Source organism: Orbicella franksi, chromosome 3 (assembly GCF_964199315.1).
Source record: "Orbicella franksi chromosome 3, jaOrbFran1.1, whole genome shotgun sequence".
Classification (NCBI taxonomy): Eukaryota; Metazoa; Cnidaria; class Anthozoa; order Scleractinia; family Merulinidae; genus Orbicella; species Orbicella franksi.
The window spans coordinates 25,487,198-25,511,218 of record NC_138147.1 but is presented as its reverse complement, the minus strand read 5'-3'; the positions used below and the strand labels follow the sequence as shown (position 1 = coordinate 25,511,218).

General features: G+C 39.2%; 3 protein-coding genes across 3 annotated transcripts; 2 read left to right on the top strand and 1 right to left on the bottom strand.

Moving 5' to 3' along the window:
• The first annotated feature begins 1,080 nt into the window (after positions 1–1,080).
• Positions 1,081–7,224, top strand: LOC145482451 (uncharacterized). The gene is made up of 4 exons (XM_081461065.1): positions 1,081–1,110; positions 6,195–6,254; positions 6,392–6,481; positions 7,171–7,224. The coding sequence occupies exons 1-4, from the start codon at positions 1,081–1,083 to the stop codon at positions 7,222–7,224; spliced, it is 234 nt and encodes a 77-aa protein (XP_081317191.1).
• A 2,128-nt stretch (positions 7,225–9,352) lies between these two features.
• Positions 9,353–11,689, top strand: LOC145482911 (uncharacterized). Its single transcript, XM_081461557.1, has 4 exons — positions 9,353–9,382; positions 9,666–9,725; positions 10,341–10,439; positions 11,636–11,689. The coding sequence occupies exons 1-4, from the start codon at positions 9,353–9,355 to the stop codon at positions 11,687–11,689; spliced, it is 243 nt and encodes an 80-aa protein (XP_081317683.1).
• Positions 11,690–18,357: 6,668 nt separating this feature from the next.
• LOC145482449 (uncharacterized) lies at positions 18,358–23,814 on the bottom strand. The gene has a single exon (XM_081461064.1). The coding sequence runs from the start codon at positions 23,812–23,814 to the stop codon at positions 18,358–18,360; it is 5,457 nt and encodes a 1,818-aa protein (XP_081317190.1).
• Between the last annotated feature and the right edge of the window lie 207 nt (positions 23,815–24,021).

The following is a 24,021-nucleotide window of genomic DNA, read 5'->3' as shown; positions in this document are numbered from 1 at the left end:
CAAAGTGAAACTTTCTACGATTTGAGGTTTCTTTGAATCTCAACCGATCAATGATCATGCCTTCAAGAGTGACATCTAACGAAGTTCCTATGCACAGTGAACAGGGAATGCCTTCATCGATTTCAATTCAACCTACGAGGAGTGATGTGACAGCAGCTGACAACTCGATTTCTGCAGAAACAAATGCAACGAACAGATGCTTAAAATAATCGACGACGTCTATAGTCCGGTGTTAAAACTGATGAAGTATTTTGGAATATACTCTGGACAGACAAACTTAAAACACTTGGTATATGCTTCTGGTCGTTGCAGAAAACTGGTTTATCTCACACGCATTTATTGTGTTGTGGTAGTTTCCGGGTTCTGGTTGAATTTCATTATGTCTTTTGCCGGAGTTTTTCTTGGAAATAACATTTATCTTTTCATAACGGTCAGCTTATGGTGTCTTTTGATTGCACTGAGCGTCACAATTTCCTTGATTGTACAATGGGTGCCTCTAGGAGATTCGAAGAAATCCCGTTTTGAAAATTTCTTTCGAAATTTAATCGCCATCAATAGCAATGTTAATTTAGAAAAGGTGAAAAGTAAGTCCAAAAAGGGCATAGTTATATTTTGTTCTTTTTTTGTCTGTGGTGCCATAGGTACCTTAACAACCTATCTAATGTTGGACTTTAGCATTGCAGCTCTCAAACCTTGGGATGGATGGTTTGGTATTAGAATAATTTCCCTCATCTTCTTTATCTATGGTATGGGTGTGTGTCTTCTTACTATCCTTTTTTCTATATTACGTGTTTGATACTTGAGGCTCTGTTTGATGATCTGCATATGCGAATGTCGTCATTTCATTCGGTCCTAGTCGAAATAGGAACGTTTAAGATGGAACATTTCAGATTGTGCGAAGTAGTCCAGATTGCTGACAAGATGCTCGCCCGTCTTTTATTTGGACTGGTCTCTTTATATATTCCGCTGATTTGCTTCAATTTCTACCAAGCGGTTAATTTACCTGAAGAAGACAAAGTTGTGTCACTCGTAAGCAATATATTTTGGTTTCTGACGTGTTCTAGTCTTTTAGCAGTCATCATGTCATTTGGATCCAAAGTCTGCGACAAGGTACATCAATTGTGTTCATAGCATCGGATAAATTTATTCTTTGACAATAACAACAATAACTATTTTCAAATAGTTTTGTTCATTGATGTCTTTCATTTTATTTGTTGTTTACCTGTTTTTGAATTTCAAATATCTTTTTTTTTTTTTTTTTATCATTGTCACTTTTCCCCCTTCATTCATTACATGTACATGGTCAATTGAAATGCTTGGAGACTTTCTAGCGCTACTGTAGTACTCACTTTGTATTCCATTTGTTTGACTTTGCATTTGTCGACGTGTGTTTTGATATTTCTGTTTCAGATTCACAACTTCCGAAATATCTTACAAACCTCTCTTGGGTCAAAGGAAGACGAAAGGAAGGTGTTTGTTGCTATACAGGTACTTCCCGTCCTCCCCTTCTCCCATCCTCCCCTCCTCCCCTCCTCCTCCCCTCCCCTTCCCCTTCTCCCCTCCCCCACCCCAAAACTTATTAATTAAGTTAACAAACAAACAAACAAACAAACAAACCAAAAGTATCATTAAATAAATATGATTATGATATCAGATATAAAGTTTCTGTGTGAGTCAAGGACGACGCTAACTGTCCTTTGTATACTAGACAAATTACTTAACGTTAACTTTTATTTAATTGTATTTCAGTTAGTGTCGTTTATGTTGGACCTTCAAGGTGAACCAAAGGGTCTTTCCATTGGGGAACTGGTCGTAGTCCACGTCACTAACGGTAAAACGAGTCAGTTACCAGTAAGAAGCTATTACAGACTGATTATAAGCATGTTCTTTACAAAATGGCGAAATAAATCTGCAACAAATGTGGAATGTCTGCCTTCCACGATTTTAGCCGTAAGAAAATATACCATATTAAAAAAGAAAAGGACCGATTTTCGTCTGTGTTAGACATGTTTTTAAGAGGGTTTTTTTTCTTTTTTGCATTGTCACTTGTTTGAAATCGTTGAAGAGAAATATCCTGATAGTTACAATTGAACTGGGCGGCAGTATCTACATTATATTAGCGTAGTGTGGATATTGATCATTCGACTGAAATTTGCAAGAAACACGAAATATCACGAGATATTTCGAAATATCACAACTAATACTGTACATTCAATCAGCATGCTGGTTGGCTGAGAACACGTCAATTAATCCCAAGTCTCTTTTCCTTTTAGTTTTTCCAATTACTTGTAATCAATTATTCCCCGTTGCCCTCGAAATTAGTTCAAAACCTATGCAAATACTGAAAATGGTTTCATACAAAAAAGTGATGTCCAGCGTTTATCTTTTATCATTTTGTCTCCCCATTATGACAACGTAATTGAGAAACTACAAGGAAAGAGGTTAGCTCTGTTTTAATTTTTAAATGTCTACATATCTTTCTCGTTTTTTAGATTGTTGGATCAATTGTCTCATACTTTGCTATTATGTTGACCCTGCCAAAGTAATAGAGCAAAGGTCACCGATAAAAACTGAAGATAATGTGAACCAACTACGTCAAAGTTGTTTAAATCATAATCCATGACTTGTACTGACTTAATTCTCATGATCTTGGCTTTTGGTATCTGAGATGCTTTCGTGTAAAATGCGAACAACATTTTAAATCATGTGTGTGTTTTTACACATTTCATATCTTTACAACTGCACTCTTCTGGCAAAGTTTAGTTAAAGGAAAATTGTTGTCGATGTAAAATACATTCTTTTGCACCAAATGACCTGCGCACTTTGATATCACGATTCCTAACAGCCTCAAAATAACTCCAAATGATGTCAAAATAGTTAAATATAAATAAATGACAAAATAAAGGTAAAAATAGAGAAGAGCAGGAATAGGAAGATAACAGAGTGGAGGAGGAAGGGGTGAAATTCCTTTGAATTGACATTTTGTAAATGTATTTATAAATGGCAATAATAATAATAATAATAATAATAATAATAATAATAAAACAACCAAACAATGCTCTCAGATTGCTATCATTTCGAAATATTAGCAAAGAGTCTCAATGCTGAATGGAACTCTCTATTGGCCTCCGGTTGCCCAGCGACCTGAGTACAGAGACACCGTAATGGTGTTGAATGCCAGAACGTTCTTTCTCAGGCATATTAGCTTGGCATATCCGCGAGTAGAGCCATGTCCATAAGCTGTCACCATACTAGACATAGAAATAACCCAAGTTAGCCGCTATTCAGAACAGCTACGGGCCATCGGTCTTTTGTATATAGAACCGTTCGACACAATTCCAAACTTCTAATATTTTGGTTCATCAAAATCATTAGCCTCATAACTTTTCACTCTCAGCAAAAAAAAAAAAAGAAACAAATAAAAAATAAAAAAATAAAGAAACAAACAAACAAACAAACAAGAACAAACAAACAAACGACAACAAAAACAAAAACAGTCAGTATAGATCAGTGCGTAAGCCGCCCACCTATTGCAAGATTGGTTTCGCGCATAGATCTGATAAGAAAAGTATTGACAGGGAGGCGAACAAACGACAGGGATTTGGGTAAACGTTTCATAAACGTAAACAATTGTCTCGCAAACTCAATCCATATTCAGCTAGATGATCACATCTAGCTTTTTCTGGAAAAGTTATTATTTATTCAGTCTCTATAAATGCCATTTCTGAGTTACTCATTCTACTGAGTTACTCAGAGAACTTATAAATGGTGACGCAAAAAAAAAATTACTTCTGGCTAGGTCAGTGATATTGACTTGAAATTTTCACCACAAAAGCTTGCGTGGCGAAACTCTTTTGCAGTTTCAAAAATTGTAAATTATTACTGGTATCTTTACCGCGAATTCATTACTTACAATTCCCACACACGAAGAAAAGAATTAAACATTCAAAAACAGCTTGTGTGGATCGTAAATGTCATAGAGACCGATTCATTTCTCGGTACTGTACGTTTTTAATTAAATCACACTGCTGGTGATAATACTGTTTATTTATTTTTCTTCTTTGAAATTTCAAATGTGTTAATAACAGTGAATTTTAATTAAAGTGCTAGATTGAATTAACAAGAGGGAACACCGACCAGGAGATGGATTATTAAGAATTTCCGAACGTTTAGAAAACAAGTTGTATTTCATTGTACAGAACTTTGCCCAAGGAAATCATTTGCACTTCAATAGAGGAACCACGCCACTGAGATCGCGAGATGGAGGCAATTTCACATAAAAATCTATAAAGCAAATTAAAAGCGACACAAATATATATCTTCCAACAAATTATATGAATTTACAACAAAGGACGAAAACTAGAAAAAAGTACCAAAGAATTGCGATAAGCAGATCAATAATTAATAATTTGCTTCCTATTACAATTTGATAAGGGAAATGAACTATGCCTGTTGATATTGACTTAATGTATTTAAATTGAAAATATAAAGTCCATTATCGCTTCTAGTGAAAATGATTTTCATTTCACTGCAAGGGGTTCAGTTTATCAACACTATGAAAAAAAAAAAACATCGACGTCTAAATTAGGAAATATAATCACCCTTTTCCTTCAGTAACCAGGAGTCAATGTAATCATGCCTTCTCGAGTGACACCTTTCCAAGCTTCCTTTATTGGGAACCAAGAAATACGGATCTCAGCAGCCGCAGCACCAAGTGTGACAAATGACGTTCCCTTCAATGTTGAAAGTCAAGAGCAAGAAAATGCCGACGAGCGGTTTCTTAAAGCAGTCGAAGATGTATACAGTCCGTTGCTGAGAGTAATGAAGAGTTTTGGAATATATTTTGGAGATGTGACTTTAAAACATTTTAGAGGCACCTCTAGTCCGTACAGGAAACGGAATGGTCTTACCCGCATTTATTGTTGTGTGTTAGCTTCTGGCTTCTGGCTTAATTGTATTTTGTCCTTTATGGCAATGATGTTTGAGAATGATATATATGTCGTTCTAATGATGACTCTCTGGTGTTTATTTATTGCACTCAACGCTACGATAAGCTTGGTGGTCTTACCTATAACTGGAACGAAGAAATCTCGATTAGAAAAGTGTCTTTGTTATCTCTTGGCTACCGTTAAGACGATTAATTTAGAAAAGGTGAAAAAGAACTCCAGAATAGCCTTAGCTGTGTTTTATATCCTCTTCATTTTCTCCGCAGCAGGTATCCTCGCTGGATTACTGTTTTTTAATGAATTCAACATTGGTATATTTAAGCCTTGGCATGGATGGTTTGGTTTTAGGGTATTCTCACCAACTTTCCTGATCATCGGAGTCGGTTCGTGGCTGCTACCAATTATCTTTTTCTGCATTACAAGCCTGATGCTGGAGACTATTTTCGAAGATCTGCATAGGAGAATGTTGCTATCACATTCGACCCCAATGGACCTGACAGCCTTGAAAAGAGAGTATCACAAACTATGTGAAGTAGTTGAGCTTGCTGACAAAGTGCTTGCCCCTCTTCTTCTCGTGTTTGTTTCTGTGTACATTCCGCTCCTTTGCTTCAGTTTCTACAATGTTGCTAAACCCCGTGACGAAGATTCGCAAATATTCTTTTTGTACAATCTGTTCTGGTTTCTCTTAGCAGCTGCTATCTTAGGAGTTATTTTGGTGTTTGGATCCAAAGTCGGCGAAAAGGTATAGCTTAGAAAGTCATTCCTTCATAATTTCTCAAACTCATACCAAACTGTTATAACAAAGGAAATCATTTCTGTGGCGGTAAATGTATTTGGGTAACCGATATTATACAGACTTTTTTAGGATGTTATTCATTTTGTTTAAGGTATTTAAAGTGTTCGATGCTCTTAGCCAAAAAACAAAAAACAAAAAACAAAAAAGAATTCCTAAGGTTAAGAAAATCTCATATCTGGGTCATATCCATACACCTCGAATTTCGTCAAAAAATGCGCCGTCTGATAAATTTAGTTGTTTTTACACGCTGGAAAGCACTCTTTTGAGGTTGCAATATTTTTTTTTTTTTGGCCCGAATCAAGTTCCAATAATTTAAAACAATTTAAAACGTACGTGAAAATCAGCTACATCAGTTTGAAAGCCCACATTTTTCTGATGATGTATGTATCTTAAATCCTATTTTATTAGTATTGCCATTATTTGTTTCTTTATTTTATGTTTTTGGTTTTCAGATTTATAGCTTTCAAAAAGTTTTGCAAATGTTTCCTGTCTCAACAGCAGATGAATCGAAGGTATTTATTATACCAAAATTGAGGACGTTTATACCCTACGTACCCATTTGAACATGTTATATACAAACCACTTTAACTCTCTATTTGGACATAAGCGAGTGGACCCTCAATTTTTCTTTGTAACTTTTTTTTTTCAGTTACTGATGTTTGTGCTGGATATTCAAGGCGACCCCAAGGGTCTTTCCGTTGGAGGACTGGCTGTCATCAATAAATCCATGTCTCTAACGGTAAAGTCTGTTTTTATGTCAAATGTTTAGAAAAATCGACGATGAGTAGCCTAGGGCATTTGTTGTTCCAACATTTGCCTTTTTGTGTACTTTGTGATGGTGATAAATGATAAAAAAATGTACATGTGTGCTGTCAGTTCAACTTCGTATTTAGCAAATGAAATTTTCAGTGAACCACTACTTTAATATGTGTGGAGGTGCAGTGGCCTCATGGTTAGTGCGCTTGTCTCCGGATCGAACGGTCCGGGTTCGAGCCCTGGCCGGGGACATTGTGTTGTGTTCTTGGGCCAGACACTCTACTCTCACAGTGCCTCTGTCCACCCAGGTGTTTAAATGGGTACCAGCCAATTTAATGCTGAGGGTAACCCTGCGATGGACTACCATTCCATGGGGGGAATAGAAACACCCCTAGTCGCTTCATGCTAAGGAAACCGGGATAAGCTTCGCTCTGGCGGGCCGCTTGGCTCGTATGCAGACTTTACCTTTACCTTACTACTTCAATATGGTCAATATGTATCCTTACGAGTTTACCCTCATTAGTTATACCTATGCATACGGCCTCACTAAAACCAAAGAGAGACCCTAAGTTCAAAAAGGGTACAAATTTCCGTAAAGCTCCATTCATTATATTATTATTATTTGATTAAAAAGTAACTATGTTCTAAATCTTTGGTGTTGTCTTTTTCCAGGTTGTTGGAATAATTATTTCTTACTTTGCTGTCATGTTGAGTCTCCCAAGCTAACTCATACCCAGAGGAAAAGCTGTGAAGAAAAACGAGAACAACGTTTTGATCCGGCACTCCCTCTACCGTTGACCTTAGTTTTTGTTTTCGTCGATTATATTTGAACAATGTATAAGTCGTTAATAGAGTTGTGAAGTACCCAACAGTTCTGAGATCGATGTAATATCAAAGGAAAGGGGAAAGTTTGGCATAATTGGACGACAACCAAAAGTGTTTTTTTTTTTTTTTTTTTTTTTTTTTTAATTTTTGATTTAATTTCCTATTACATTTAACAAAGATGCACAGAACACATGATGCGGTAGAGCTTAAAATATAACCCAGAATAGCGGTATTCTATAGGATGTCTAAAGTATATTGCTTCTAGATCGATTGACTAAAATTTTAGAAATGAAAGTTTAATGTAAAGTTAATATGTAAAAATAAAATAAATAAATTAATGTGGATGTAGTAAAGATTGTCGACTTTTATTTTGCTTCTGATAGTCGCGCTGAAGAGTCAAATCGATCAAATAATTATATGGCCTAGAGTGGCAAAGTTTATTTACGACTATATGCTTCTCTTGATTTCTACCTTCAACTTTTATTTATATATATTTTATTTATTTCATTGCATGCTAACAGGAGAGCACAAAATTATACAACTGTCATCATTGTAGGTACTCAGCATTGTAAGGAAAAACATCTGGACTTTTCTCATGAAAAAAAAAAAAAAAAAAAACCAAACGTTCTGTCTATATAAAGGATTTTAAATAAACCTTTGATGCGGGACAATAAAACATCTTGTTTTCGTCCATCTTCCCTATTTGAAAACATAAGGAATAATTAACTTGAACTTAGCTTGCACAGAGATAATTGCAACCTCTCTCCAGGTCATTTAAGAGAAGAGAATCGTAATTGCTCACTGATTCAAATTAAATGCACCTTGTTGTTTAAGAGAAATTCAAATCTTAATTAAGAATACATACTCTAATGCCTACAGACGCTATTAAAGGAAACGAAACAAAAAACCTATCAAATGAAAATAAATAAGTAATTTACTTTTAAGACTGATAACGAAGTGAAACTTTTTACGTTTTGAGCCCCGGTTGCATTACTAACGATCGTAAATCATGCCTTCAAGAGTGATGCCTAACAAAGCTTCCATGCCTAGTGATCACGAAATGCTTTCCACAATTTCAATTCAGTCTACGAGGAATGATTTTATAATAGTCGAGGACTCGATTGCTGAAAGAGCAGATGCCAACGAACAGACGCTCAAAACAATCGACGAAATCTACAGTCCAACGTTGAAACTGATGAAATGTTTTGGAATATACTCTGAACAGACAAGTTTAAAACATTTGCCAAATGCTTCTGGTCGACGTGGGAAACTGGTTCCACGCATCTATTGCGTTGTGGTACTTTCTGGTTTCTGGTCGAATTTCACTATGTCTTTTGCCGATATTTTCTTTGGAAATAACATTTATCTCTTCTTTATGTTCAGCTTGTGGTGTCTTTTGATCGCTCTGAGCGCCACGATTTGCTGGATTGTACTGTGCTTGCCTCTAGGAGACTCACGGAAATCTCGATTTGAAAATTTCTTTCGAAGTTTACCCGCAATCAATAGCAATGCAAATTTAGAAAAGGTGAAAATTAAGGCGGAAAGATGTGTTGTAATCTTTTGTTTCCTTTTTGTCTGTGGTGCAATCGCTGCTTTGGTGAGTTACCTAATGTTGGACATAAGTATTGCAGCTGTTAAACCTTGGAGTCGATGGTTTGGTTTTAGAATGCTTTCCCTCGTCTTTATTATTTATGGTATGGGTGTGTGGTATCTTCCTATCCTGTTTTTCTATATTACATGCTTGATACTAGAGGCATTCTTTGATGATCTGCATATGCGAATGTCATCATGTCATTCGGTCTTCGTAAAGATAGGAACCTTCAGGATGGAACATTACAGATTGTGTGAAGTGGTCCAGATGGCTGACAAGATACTCGCTCCTGTTTTATTTGGACTGGTCTCTCTATACATTCCGTTGATTTGCTTCAATTGTTACAGAGCTATTAACTTACCTGAAGAAGACAAATATGTTATCCTCGTCAGCAATATATTTTGGCTTTTGACTTCTTGTGGTCTTTTAGCAGTCATTATGATATTTGGATCTAAAGTATGCCAAAAGGTATGAAGCATCGCATTTTCTTTTTTTTTAACTGTAGTTTCGTTACTCAATTTCTTTCTTTCTATTTTTTTTTTTTCGCATTTAAATACCCTGCTTCTATCATCAATTTACACATTTCTCCTTTCATTCATTGCATGGTAAGTTTAAGTGTTTAAGATCTTTCTGTTGCTACTCTCACTTTGCCTTATAAACCTCTCTGTTCTACTTTCATTTGCTGACTTAAAAAGCACTCCCAAGTTGACAATGTATTTATCATATCGTGGATTTGATATTTCTGTTTTAGATTCACAACTTCCAGAATATCTTACAAACTTCTCTTGGATCGGAGGAAGACGAAAGGAAGGTGTTTGGTGCTCTACAGGTACATAAATTGTCTTTTCTTTAATATTCACCGAATGGCGCAGTGCTGATAGCGTCCCCCCCCCCACCCACCCCTCCCCCTCCAACTTATGCGGCCGGAGTTCGATTCCGGCCCGTTGCCATATGTGCGCTGAGTTTGTTGTCGGTTCCCACGTTTCTCTGATATTTTTTTCCTGGGTTTTACAGTTTCCCTCCCTCCTCAAAAACCAACACTCTAAATTCCAATTCGACGAGGATAGACCAGTGGACCCGAATGAAAACCAGCAAAGGCTGATGTGGCTTCTTCTCTATATGTTGCAATTTATTGTTGTAGTTTATTATTCATTTTCATTAAAATTTTTCCAGCAAAGAAACACCCTGCTCCACCATCTCCCTCCGTAATAAGAAAACAAAGGAAAAAAAAAAAAAAACAGAAAGAAAGGGAGAAAGGGAGTGAGAAAGGAAGAGAGACAGAAATGCATAACAAGACTTTGTAGCCAAGTATTGAAATAAACAAACAAACTGTAGGAGTAAATAATTTATGGGCCAATGAGGACGTTCCTCATGCTTGGTAAACTGGAGAAGTTGCTATGTAAGTTGACGTTTAATTGTATTGCAGTTGGTGTCGTTTATGTTGGACCTTCAAGGTGATCCAAAGGGTCTTTCCATTGGGGGATTGATTGTAGTTTCCACGTCCACGTCACTAACGATAAAACCAGTCCGTTACTAATAACGTATATATCACAGACTGATTATAAGCATTTCCTTTCCAAAAATTGTGCAATAAATCAGCGAAAAAGGTCCAAATGTCTAACTTTCATGATTTTTTTGCGGTGGAGGTTATAGCATAAAAAAGAAAACTCCTTTTTTTAATTTCGACACATTTTTAGGACGCATTTGATTGTTACTGATATGTACATGTAATAGCTGAGGAGGTATTTCGAAATGGTTACAATTGAAACAATTGCCAGAAAAAAAAATTGTTGTTAAAGATGATGTACAGTATCTACAATATAATGGCTTAGTTTCCATCTTGATCACTGCACTTTAATTTACAAGAAACCCAAAGTATCTTTTAAACTATAAACTATATTTGTGGGAGGCGCGGTTTGCTTATGGTTAGCGCGCAAGTCTCCGGACCTAGTGGTCCGGGTTCGAGCCCTGGCCAAGGCCATTGTGTTGTGTTCTTGGACAAGTGACTAAGTAAGTAAGTAGGTAAGTAAGTCACGTTTATTGTGTATACACTTAGCTTTACTCAAGTAAGACTCTTTACCCTCACAATGCCTCTCTACACCCATTATATCTACAATATAATGGCTTAGCATCCATCTTGATCACTGCACGAATTTACAAGAAACCCAAAAAGTACCTTTTATCTGATAAACCATAAATTATAAGTCTGTAAGCAAATATTGGTGGGAGGCGCGGTTTGCTTATGGTTAGTGCGCTCGTCTCCGGACCCGGTCCGGGTTCGAGCCCTGGCCAGGGACATTGTGTTGTGTTCTTGGACAAGACACTTTACTCTCACAGTGCCTCTCTCCACCCAAGTTTACAAATGGGCAACGGCGCCCTTAATGCTGGGAGCAACACTGCGATGGACTAGCATCCCATCCAGAGAAGAGTAGAAATACTCCTAGTCGCTTCATGCTACAGAAACCGGGATAAGCTCCGGCCTGATGGACCACTTGGCCCGTATGCAGACTCTATCTTACCTAAGCAAATATTAAAAATATTGAAAAGGAAAGTATTGTCCGTGAAATTAACTTTAACTTGAGTAATCTCTTTAGTCTAGCATTTAACTTTCATTATTATGTATACCCGTTCCATTAAGAAAATGGAGTTGGAGAAATACTATGAAGATGGTCAGCCCTATGTTAATTTGGTAATGTCTGTATCTCATTTCTTACTTTTCAGATTGTTGGAATTATTGTTTCGTACTTTACTGTTATGTTGTCCCTGCCAAAGTAAAGGAGTAACCGTCACCTACTTGTAAATCAACTACGTAACATCTGTGCAATCCATAGTTACATTATTTCATTCTCATAATCTTGGCTTTGGTATTAATAGGTACTTCCGCGTAAAATGCGGAAAACATAATTATTAAATCAGATGGACAGTACAATACAAAATAATATATAGATTTAGGCCAGCCTAAAAGCGTAGCTCCTGGGCCGGGGTGTTCAAAGCCCGATTAAGCTAACCCAGAAAAAGGTAGAATTTTGATTTGAGTTTTGTAACTTTGCGGTGAGGTTTCTGTATATTGTTTGGCCTTCTGTTTTGAGTTTTAATAATCACCATATACACAAAACAAAACAGCAAAAGCCATTTGTATAGAAGAAAAAGTTATAATTCGATTAACTTTCAATCCTGGGTTAGCGTAAACCGGCTTCCGAGCAATCCTGCCCTGTTTCCAACAAGCTAACCCAATATGAGCCCACGATCCAATCGATAACCAGCGCTTGGTCAGCTGTCAACTTCAAGAAAACACGTGGCCTCGAGGAGCTGTAAACCTGAGCCTGCGATATGGTCACGTGATATTGGTCAGCGGATACCTTGTTTTGACAGGTGTCAATTGATCATAACATGGATGTCCAATATCAAGGAAGTACACGGTAAACCAAGGCTGCATGTCTCTGTCAACCTATTATTTGGAGTATGGCCGCCATGTTGGGCAACTCCGCGGCCGTCGTCTTCGTGCGTACGCGCCCACGAGCAATAGCACTAGCCATGATAACCATGAGAAAATCAACTCATGGGTTTCCTTTTCTTTCCTATATGAGTATGGGGCTCCGCTTGGCGGCCCCTGGAGCTCCACTAAAACAGCATATTACAGCACACTACAGTGCAGTGCAGTGCAGTGCAGTACAGTACAGTGCTGTGCAGTACAGTGCAGTGCTGTGCAGTACAGTACAGTACATATATGTTATTTGCCGGCTGGGAGGTCCGTATGGTGAAAAACTGTGACCGAGGGCTTGAAAATGCTGCCCGAGGCCGCAGGCCGAGGACGGCATTTTCAAGCCCGAGGTCACAGTTTTTCACTACACGGACCGACCCTAAGCCGGCAAATAACATGTTTATTACTTTTTTTCCTGCAGTAAATTGGTTTTACAGATTACAAATGGGTTTGTTTACGCAACTCTTGTCATTGAATCGGCTTGCGCGCCGCTTACTAACGATTTTTAAGAAATCTCGGCAACGAGCGAGTAAGTCAGATAGTAGACAAAGAAAGATGTATTAAAGAACAAATTTTTTTCCGAACTACTTTGTGCTAGTTGCATTTATTTCACCAGTTAAGTTCTCCAAAGTTGTTTTTGCGGTGTGAAAATTCGTGCGAAGTTTGAAGTTTTACTACAAAAACAATTTCTGTCAGTCATTGCTTTTAAAATCACTTCGTCGCGTTTCTACGCTAAATTGAATAGCAGAAAGCAAGGAAATTCGTTAAGTGTATTCCACAGAAATTCTTCTAAATACAGCAACGATAAGAGAAGTTAAACTCGACTGAAATTGACTCAAATTTTACGGCGAGACTGAAACACAAGATTACGCGCCATTACGGCGCCAAGCCATAAACAACCAAGCAAACTCTCACAACTTCAAAACAGTATATTGAATTTACTTACCGTGACTTTCCTTGCCATTTTAAAGTGAACAAAGATAAACTTGCGTTGACTAATCGTCGATGGATGTGTAAAAAGGCAAAAGATTGACGATTGCCGCTTACTTTTAGGAGCGAAATTTAGGCAGCGGGAAAAAAATCCGGCCCGTGGGCCGTATCGTAAAAAGCTGGACCGGTCACGTGCGTATGATTAGCCAATCAAATTCGAGGATTTAGGAATCCAGCCCGCTCAGATGCTTGAGAAAAAAATAATAACCACTTATTTACCGAGAGTGAGGTCTCGGTTGGAGATTTTCCCGTTAAGACTAAACGTTCGAGGTTAATAAGTTGTTTATTGTGTGGCTTTTTGCTTTGGTTTTTCGGGTCTGTAATCGGCCCGTGGACATTACGGGAGAATATTGCCCTACAATTGGCCAATCAGAGCGCGCGTTATATCGGCTACAAACACAAGCCATGTAATACAGCCCAGTGCAGTGCACTGCACTGCACTACAGTACATTGCAATAGCCTTTTAAGGACGTCCCTTCGCATTAAACATAAGAAAGCATTAACAATTACCGGACGAAGTTTTTTTTTTTTTCTTCTTTTGTGAGTTATTACTGTTATCAGCCGTAACCAAGGGATATTCACGGAGACTATTGTACCTTGTTGCACAGACTTTACTTTCATAAACTACAAGCAGTTTCGAATAAAATCAATTCAGTCTGAATACTTAATGGCGACTTCAATTCAGTCTGAATACTTAATGGCGACTTTATTCGTTGCTAGAGTGGTTGTCTTGTTACTACTTTCTGAGGTGTTTGCGGGAAGATAAAATGAAAAAAGTAAATAAATAAATGATAAAATACAATAAAATTACACGGGTATGTGTCTGCGATCGGTGGTTGAGAGAGCCCACAACACTTATGGTAGCTATAGTGAAGGCGAGAATTGAGGTTATGTGTAATGCCTCTCAGTTTGAACAAAACTCCATGAAGAGAACTATTATAAACTTTTATCCACTTACCATATGACTATATAATATTTGTGTCATGCACCTTATATACTACACATATAATTTTAATATAAATGCTTCTTGTAAATGAATGTTTAAGGCCAAGTTTGAGCTGCATAGTTCCATTTTTAAGGACTAATTTTACTGGTAGTTTGACAGTAGCTTCGCCATCGTTAGCGCTCTTCATTTTACTGATGGTTTTACGATTGCTACGCCGTCCGGAGCTCAAATTTAAGTTCAAACATATACGTTGGCCAGCTCGAGATCTCCTACTCAATGTACATAGTTGCTTTGTTAAACGTATCCTAGAAATTGTTTTAAGTATTAAATTTCTGTTGATGTTGCGCTGTTGTTGGCAGTTTGTGATCTCTCATGCTTATGTACCGTAACTGTACATACATTTAAATAAAAGTGAGCTTGAATAAAACTTGTCCATTCTGATTGGAAATCAAAAAGACCCGCAGCATAGATTGTTGTATATGTGTATATTTGTTCAAGGTTACCGTTTATACCTTTAGAGGTGTCTCAGGTCCAAACGATGTCGCGCGTCCGGTTTAAACTGTAGATACCTAAACCCCTATACGTCTACGTCTACGTCTTATATTGATGCAAATGCCGCCGCGTGTAACCAACATAATCTGTATCCCACAGGTCACATTTAAATTGATAGACAAGGGATTGTTGGTTAACAACACACGGCTTGACTTCGAGCGGTTTCGGATGTTGCTTGACCTTGTGACTTACAAACGTGGGCTGGACTGCCACTTGTATCTTCTGGCTCATATCTTTGAGTTGTGATGCTACGATATCAGCTGAAGCCTGGTCTTTAAATGGAAGAATAACGCAATCCTGACAAAGGATCGGGAGCGGTAGTGATGGACAAGGATTAATACTTACGTTTGCTAGCTAATGCATCAATAAATAATGCCACCAAATTCATAATGGTTGATCCGGAGAGACCAAAGAGTAGAGGTAGACCGCGAAAATTTGAAAGCGCGGTCAAAGTGCGGTCTTTCGTGTAATAAAATGACCGAAATAAGTTGCGAGGACGAAGCGCTGCTAAAGTCTTAAAACATATTAAATTGACTTCAAACTTCACACAAATGTGGAACAACCACTCTAATTTATTCCTCGTTTTAAACTAATCTCAGAGATGTTGATTTAGTGGTTTTCCGAACCATTTTAAAAACACCTCTGAAGCGCGTGAAAAAATAACGGTAAAATATAGGTCATGTTTAACAACATAAAAATGCATCTGGTACCTCACTTTCCGATTATTTTACTTCACGGCCTTAAAATATCATTATTAAACATATATCATGCCAAGTTTCATGCTCGAACTCGCAGTATTTCCCTTTGAGGAAAACAAGAATCTATGTCAATGTGTTGGGCGCAAATAACACAATAATTACACACGAACAAGAGACAAATCAGTTTCAACAGCGAAAGTAAAAGGCTATCATTCATTAAAATGCCGTCAATTCACTGCTATCAGTAGAAACATAACGTCCACTACATAAAAACTGTTTTTAGACGTTTTCGAAACATTGCGCGTTAACTTTGTTTAATTTCCTGTCCGCTGTCATGTCTAGTTTGTCATCGCGTGTATTTCCTTAATGTAAACAACACTGTGAATGGTTGTCATAACAAACGCAAGATATTTCCTGTAACCTTAATGTTTTCGATTCAACAAAACGCTTTAAGTTCGTTCAGACACAATAATGGGTCAACTTGGAATGCTGTTTAGCATTAAGGACGTTAAAGGACTGTAAATTAATCGAGTTGAAATATCTTGAAGCAAATCAAAATCGTGCCCTTATTCTAATTTGGTAAACAGCCGACCTCCGTTCAAGTTCAAGAAGTGGAGAGGTTAATTTGGCAATGTATTACTGGTACAACAACAAAATCAAACCGAAGTCATCAAAAGTGTAAGTTTAAAAGTGTAGTGGCAAGTTCCAAATAAATTTCGCCTACATAAATTGGAAACAAGAAGTGAAACGGTCTGACCTGAAACAAATAAACAAACTATTAATACGACTAAGTTAATCCTAAAATGTTACAGAAAACATACCTAAAAGCCGTCGATTCCCCTCAATACCACTCCACATTGCCTCAAAGAGCCCAAGCTTTCTGCTGTAAGAATAAGGGGCCTCATGAATCTGTTTTTATCGTATCGGCAACCATGCTGCGTGGCTGATATTCCAGACTCAGTAAAAGTTGTCACACAACCGTACGAGCAGCCCAGTCACGCTTTCGTTGCTCTTGCGCAAATGTACAACATTTCGCAATTTACCTAAACCGATTACAAGTTTAAAGTAGTGACAGTAGATTGAAATGCGCTTTTTAAAGCTGACCTATCCAGGTGCAATTATTTCTTGTTCTTGAATGGCTCTTAGTAGTAGCTACAGTCGGGGAGGGGAAAGAGGGTACTCCTGGAAATTTCGGATACCTATATGCCGTGGAAGATTAAGTGGTCTCCAGCTCTTAACGCTAACACTGAAACACCAGATGATTCTCGAAGTATCACAGGGGTCACTAAGCTAAATAATTTTGAGTTTAGCTCCGCAGAGTCAATTACCTGTTGGCGCGTATATTGCATTGACAGGTTGAAAAACAGTTAAACCCGAAAAGCCTGTTGCACATTGTGATTTAGCGTTGTCCAGCACGCAATGTTTCGAAAAAGTCTAAAAACAGTTTTTGCGTCATGGACATTATGTTTCTACTGATAGCAGTGAATTGACGGCATTTTAATGAATGATAGCCTTTTACTTTCGCCGTTGAAACTGATTTGTCTCTTGTTCGTGTATAATTATTGCGTTATTTGCGCCCAACACATTGACATAGATTCTTGTTTTTCTCAAAGGGAAATACTGCGAGTTCGAGCATGAAACTTGGCATGATATATGTTTAATAATGATATTTTAAGGCCGTGAAGTAAAATAATCGGAAAGTGAGGTACCAGATGCATTTTTATGTTGTTAAACATGACCTATATTTTACCGTTATTTTTCACACGCTTCAGAGGTGTTTTTAAAATGGTTCGGAAAACCACTATATCAACATCTCTGAGATTAATATAAAACGAGGAATAAATTAGAGTGGTTGTGCCACATTTGTGTGAAGTATGAAGTCAATTGAATTTATTTTAAGACTTTGGCAGCGCTTCGTCCTCGCAACTTATTTCGGTTATTTTATTACAAGAAAGACCACACTTTGACCGCGCTTTCAAATTTTCGCGAGTTTCTGAAAAATAAAAATTTGCTGGAACCTTTAAATATGATTTTTAGAATAAGGTCACCAAAGGGTATCTTTGGGCAAAATATGAGCGATTTGCCAAATGGGTCGTTGACAGGCGTTTCTCGATCCTAACAGTAAGCCATTCTTAACAAATCTATATAAATCCAAACAAAAGTATACGCCAAACCTACCAACACTGGCCTTCTGCTGCATTACAAGAGCCATGTTGATGATCGCTACAAGGGCGGCTTACTAAATCGTGGCTTTAACTGGTCCTACTTTTCCAAGGAATGTGATACGCTCAAAATGGTGTTTTCTCGACTGAGTTACCGAGACAGGCTAATTAATCCCACCATCTAGCGCTTTATTCCAGTCAAAGCTTCTGATCAGCCTGTTCCCGAGTTACCAGCTGTTAACAATGATCGTGTTCGCGTTTCTCCGCCATTTAAATGCTTCAGCCGACATTGTACGAGCACAAGTCAAAGATCTGAGCCTGTAGAAAACGTATTCAAACGACACTTTCGTAGATAAAGACTCTATTCAAAGACAAAAAAACTCCAGAATACAATTCAAGAACAACGACTTCGCATTAGTTTTGCATTCGTTCCCTTTCAGTTCAGTGTCCAAGGGGGTCAAATCGTGTAAGTCACGTGACAAGCTCGGTCCCAGTTTTCAACACACTCCCCCGCGTTGATTGACGTCATCAATCAAAGTTTAAAGTTCATTTAAAGTTGAAACAATCTTACGAGCATAAACTCTATATAACAGAATGAACTCAATACATCTATCTTAGTCAGAATTCACGACGACAACTGGGACATCCTCGTCCCTCACTACTGTAACAGGAACATTTGCCACTCGGGGCACAGGGTTGGCAGTTCCATTATCCAACCTCACTTCCAGGGGATAGAGCCTCTGCAATGGGCGTCTCCATTCCGCGGTTGGCGAATTACCAGACTTGACTCTCACCACTGCACTTCGAACATGACCATCTCGACCAGGAAGTAATCGTTCGATCTTCCCAAGCCGCCACTGCTGTCTCGGGGTTTTGTTCTCATGTAGACACACAATATCTCCCACTTGCACTTTACGGACAGAATTTGCTCTCTTTGAGTAGCGATGGTACTCTCTAAGTTGTGTGAGATACTCAGACTTCCATCGGTTCCAAAAATGATTCAGTGTTCGCTGTAAGAATTTGGCTCTTCTTGTAAGTGTTCCCTCAGTTTGATCAACTTCGTTCGATGAGTTCTTTGATGGTACTGACAAAATTCTGCGGCCCACAATCAGGTGTGAAGGTGTTAATGGTTCCTCCATTTCATCGAAGACATATGTCAAGGGTCGTGAATTCAAGGCTGCTTCCACTTCTACAAGGACAGTAGACAGCTCGTCATAGTTTAACCGGGCATTTCGTATGACCTTCTTCAAACTCAACTTGACTGATTTTACTAGACGTTCAAAGAAACCACCCCACCAAGGGGCCGCTTCGACATTGAACCTCCACTGTGTACCGTCGCACTGACAATATGCCTGCACTCTTGAATCCTTAAATGTTTTCCCATTGTCACTGACAATCAAGACAGGAATTCCTCGTCTCCCTTTAAAGCGAGTAAGGGCTCTGATAAAACTTTCCGCACTCAGATTTGGGACAAGTTCCAGATGAACAGCTCGGGTTGCAGCGCACGTGAACAAAGCTATATAGACCTTGTTCAAATCTCCATTCTTTGAGAATACATCCTTGACATACATGGGCCCAGCGAAGTCCACTCCTACTCGAGTAAAAGCAAAGTCATCGCTCAATCGAAATTCAGGAAGAGGTGGGGGAGGAGGAACTGCATAGCTTCTGCCCTCTAACTTCTTACAAACAGAACATTTTCCTATCGCAGTTTTCACAGTCTGCCTTCCTTTTGTTACCCAGAATCTTGACCTTAGCTCTGTGAGAGTGTCCCTCACACCATTGTGAAGAACCTTGAGATGACAATCATTTATCACTAGGTAAGTTAGTCGTGAACATCTTGGAAGGAATATTGGAAAACGAGCATCATACGGAATCAGGGCATTTTTAAGACGACCACCACACCTCAGAATTCCCTTGTCATCTGTAAACAGTGATAATGAGATCTTGACCTGGTCAAAGTTCTTGTTGTTGTATACAGATTTCTGAACCTCCTTGATCCAAAGCTCTCTTGCACAATCCACCTCTTCATGCCTTATTACTCCATCCACTAACCTCTTCTTCATTTTACTCTGCTTGAGATTAGAAACAAATCGCACAACATATGCAGTGACTCGCACAAGTCTTTGAAGACTACTGAACCTTTCCAAGGGAATGATGCAATCAAGATTTAGTGACTTTTCTGATGTCACCTCTCCAGAGGCAATGTTTGCAAGAACTGTACCATCATGCTGCTTTGTGTGGCTGTTACAGCTTCCCTTCTTCAGTTCTAGGCAAGGATCTGAATCGTCACTTGTGACTTCAGCAGAGTTCATTGCAAGACTTGGCCACCACTGCTTTTCCTTTCTAAGGAACTCAGGACCACTCCACCACAATTGGTTGGTGATCAGTTTCGAGGTCATCGTACCACGTGAGCAGATGTCAGCTGGATTGGATTCTGTGGGGCAATAATTCCACTGAGTTGGCTTTGTAAGTCGACGGATCTCAACCACTCTGTTTTGAATGAATTGCTTGAATTCTCTGTTTACACCCCAAATCCACCACAGAACAATTTGCGAATCTGACCAGAAGAACACAGCATCAACTTCCAATGTTCCGTCAAATGCTGTCAACACAGTATTGACCAGTCGGGCCAGAACAAGAGCACCTAGTAACTCCAGTCGAGGTATGGTTTCTCCATTTATCGGAGCAACTCTGGTTTTTGACGATAAAAGCTGGGTGAAGACAGTTCCAGTAGTTGTTTCAAGGCGTAAATACACAACTGCTCCATAGGCTTTCTCACTTGCATCCGCAAAACCATGGAGTTGAATGCTTTGTAAATCTCCTGATGACAAGCCAAGGTGGTAGTGTCTCCTCACTTCCACCACCCCCACCTTCTTAGCATCTTGAACAAGCTTTAACCACTGTTCATGGATGAATGAATCCACGGGGTCATCCCAACCCACTCTTGTCTTGCAAATAGATTGAAAGATGATCTTCAGTAGAATGATGACTGGACTAATTAGTCCCAGGGGATCATACAACTTGCTTGTTGTACCAAGAATTGCTCTCTTCGTAACTGGACAAGTATTGCTAGTTTCTAGTGGAGAGGCCAGATCCAAGAGTAATAAATCATTTCGTCTATCCCATCCAACTCCCAGTACTTTCAGTTTTACTGTGCTGGGGTTCTTTGACGTCTCAAACAGGAAACTCGAGAAGGTTTGATCTTCCTCTTGAACAGGGTGCTCCTTGACAGACTTGCTTGTAACTTGAGAAGACTGGCTTTCAGATTGTTCAATTCTTTCCTGAAGGGCTTCAGAGTTGGAGACCCATTTTCTCATATTGAAGCCTCCGCTCTTGAAGGATGACTTCAGATTCTCATACATCTCGAAAACAGAATTGTCAGAATCATCTCCACCAACAAAGTCATCCACATACAGACTTTTCAGAACTCTCTCAGCAAATTCTTTGGGGATGTCAGCAGAAGTCAAGTGATGACGAATTGTTGCATTCAATAGGAACGGACTTGCGGAGACGCCAAATGCAACTCTTGCAAATCGATAAACTTGTAGGTTCGGGTGGCTGCTTGTGACATCATCAACCCACAGGAAACGAAGATAGTCACGATCTTTGGGGTGAACTGAAACATTTAGAAAAGCTTTCTCAATGTCTCCTATGAGGGCTGTCTTGTGAGCCCGGAACCTCAGGAGGATGTCATAGATGAGGGGAGATAGTGGTGGACCAGCATACAAACAGTCATTGAGACTTGATGTGTTCTTTCCTGATCGTGCACTGGCATCATAAACAATACGAAGTTTTGTGGTGTCCTTGTCCACGCGAATCACTTCATGATGAGGAATGTAATGTACTTTTCCCACACCATTGTTGACACCTTGATCCACAGGTTCCACAATTCCTTGTTGTTGCTGATCTTGGATGACATCATCATAGTGCTTTAACATCTCGGGCTTTAATTTCAGACGTTTCAGTAGTGAGACCAACCTTGATTTGCACAAAGCAAAATTATCTGGAAGCAGCTCATGGTCCTCTTTGAAAGGTAGCTGTACTTGATATCTTCCTTCAGTGAATTCAACTTCGCTAACAAATTTGTCATACAGAGACGAACCTTTATCTCGAATGCCAAGTGACTCATAGTCCCAGAATTTTCCAAGTTCAGAGGCGAGTTCATCTTGACCGACGACACTTGCTTCCACTTTCAGTACATGCGTCGCAGTAAGATTCACAGTGTTACCATTGTCACGGTTAGACACAATCATAGTGGGTCCGGAGAGGACATATCCTAGCTTTGTAGCAAGAGCAACAGGTTCCCACGGTGCACCTCTCACAATAGTACCTTCGACCAATGACCAATAATAATCAGCACCAATGAGAATGCTGATGGGCAAATCTCTGCCGCCACACCTGTCGGCTAAACTGAGGTCATGCAGATGTTCGTAGCTAGACTGAGCAAGCTCTGTGGGTTGTTGGGTCAGAGGGCCACATATGACTGGCACCACATAGGCTTGAATGTACACAATTGCATCGCATCTGGTTTTGATACCCACTTGAACAATTTCACATGTTCGTAGCCTGGCGTCAGACTCACCAAAGGTTTTGACTAGAAGTGACTCTCTACCAATTACTGATAACCCCAGTTTGTCTTTAAGGTCCTTAGTCATGTATGATCGCTGACTGCATGAGTCAAAAACCAGACGAACACTTAGTGGAAAACTGTCATTATCCGGACGCACAACTTCAGCGGTTGCGGTTTGCAACAACACCGACCCTCTAGACTGATCCACATACATACTAGTAGAGACACTGGCCACATGTTCTCGATCTTGCCCACCCAGGGTTGGATCAGGGTTACCACAAATTGCTACATGATGGGCACCTTGACATTTAAGACACTTCATAGGTGCTTGACAGTTACGTGCCAAATGTCCTTGCTTGAGACAGAGAAAACACTTGCCCTTCCTTTTAAGAACTTCCCTTCTAGATTCAATACTTGTGACAACATTACATTTAGAGCTCTGATGATTTTGATTACAGAATGAGCACCAAACACGAGGAGACTGTTTATTCTCAGAACTGTCAGTGTACAAAGCTGATGTAGAAAATGGCGACTCACCTCTCTGATGTGAAGGCCTGGAATCCTTGTTATTGACAAGACATTGTTCTCTCAGTTGCAGTTCCTTGTGAAATTCACCCAAAATATCTTTCAGATTCCATGTCTCCGATTCCAAATTTCGTGTGATAGCGATCCGAAATTCCTCCGGTAATTTCTGCATAACGATTGGTGTCAAGAAGCAACCATACATTTCAGATGAGATTTCCATACTTTCCAATCCACGAACATGAGATTCCACTGTGTCGTACAAGCTTCGGAGTTTCTTTACTTCGCTTATCGATTCCACCTTGGGGAGTTTAGTGAGCACTTCCATGTGGCTGGAGATCACTATCTGTCGATTTCCGAATCTTTGTTTAAGCAGTCCAACTGCCTTTTCGTAGTTTGCACTCGTCAGGGCCAGACCAGCGATCGTACTACGCGCGGTGCCAGTAAGAAGTGACTGCAAATAATTGAATTTATCCACTGAAGACAAATTTGGGTTCTTATGAACCGCAGACTCGAAAGATTCCCAAAAGGGATACCAGTGTATGGGATTTCCGTGAAACTTCTTAAGCTCGAGCTTCGGCAACTTTGCCTTCGAAACGTGATCTTGAGAAGTTCCCGCGCTTTCGGAAGGAGGAAGTTGCGCCACAGAAGGGAATTCCTGACTCTTACCCTGCATTTCTTGAGCTTCCAAAACAGATTCTAACTCAACAATACACTCCTGAATGGAACTCATTATCTCACAGCTCTCAGAGACTTCGGTATCGATGGTTTTTACGTCGTCCACCAGCTCCACAATTTCGCGGTCGAGCGATTGAAGCTCCGACATTTTCGTTTCAAGGGCGGTTCGAAGAAATTTCAGCCTTTTCACTTCGATGGAATTGCCTTCAGAGATTAGCCCTTTGGCTTGTTCGATAGTTTTCTGGACGAACTTTCGGTGACCATCGCGAAATTTTTTCAAATTCCTCAATTTCGGCGGCATAGTTGGTCGCCCACGTGCTTTCAGCTAGTGCAGCTTTGACTTCACAACAGCTTCCTTTGAGACGTTCTTCACAACGCTAGAATCCCAGTTTCAATTCCCGGGTCTCGGCACCAAATGTAGAAAACGTATTCAAACGACACTTTCGTAGATAAAGACTCTATTCAAAGACAAAAAAACTCCAGAATACAATTCAAGAACAACGACTTC

What these genes read in the sequence shown, in the direction of transcription:
- LOC145482451 (XM_081461065.1), top strand. Translation starts at nt 1,081, where the DNA reads ATGTCATTTGGATCCAAAGTCTGCGACAAG. An exon ending in GATCCAAAGTCTGCGACAAG is followed by an intron (nt 1,111 to 6,194) that starts GTACATCAATTG and finishes TTTGGTTTTCAG; the next exon opens with ATTTATAGCTTTCAAAAAGT. An exon ending in CAACAGCAGATGAATCGAAG is followed by an intron (nt 6,255 to 6,391) that starts GTATTTATTATA and finishes TTTTTTTTTCAG; the next exon opens with TTACTGATGTTTGTGCTGGA.
- LOC145482911 (XM_081461557.1), top strand. Translation starts at nt 9,353, where the DNA reads ATGATATTTGGATCTAAAGTATGCCAAAAG. An exon ending in GATCTAAAGTATGCCAAAAG is followed by an intron (nt 9,383 to 9,665) that starts GTATGAAGCATC and finishes TTTCTGTTTTAG; the next exon opens with ATTCACAACTTCCAGAATAT. An exon ending in CGGAGGAAGACGAAAGGAAG is followed by an intron (nt 9,726 to 10,340) that starts GTGTTTGGTGCT and finishes ATTGTATTGCAG; the next exon opens with TTGGTGTCGTTTATGTTGGA.
- LOC145482449 (XM_081461064.1), bottom strand. Translation starts at nt 23,814, where the DNA reads ATGCCGCCGAAATTGAGGAATTTGAAAAAATTTCGCGATGGTCACCGA.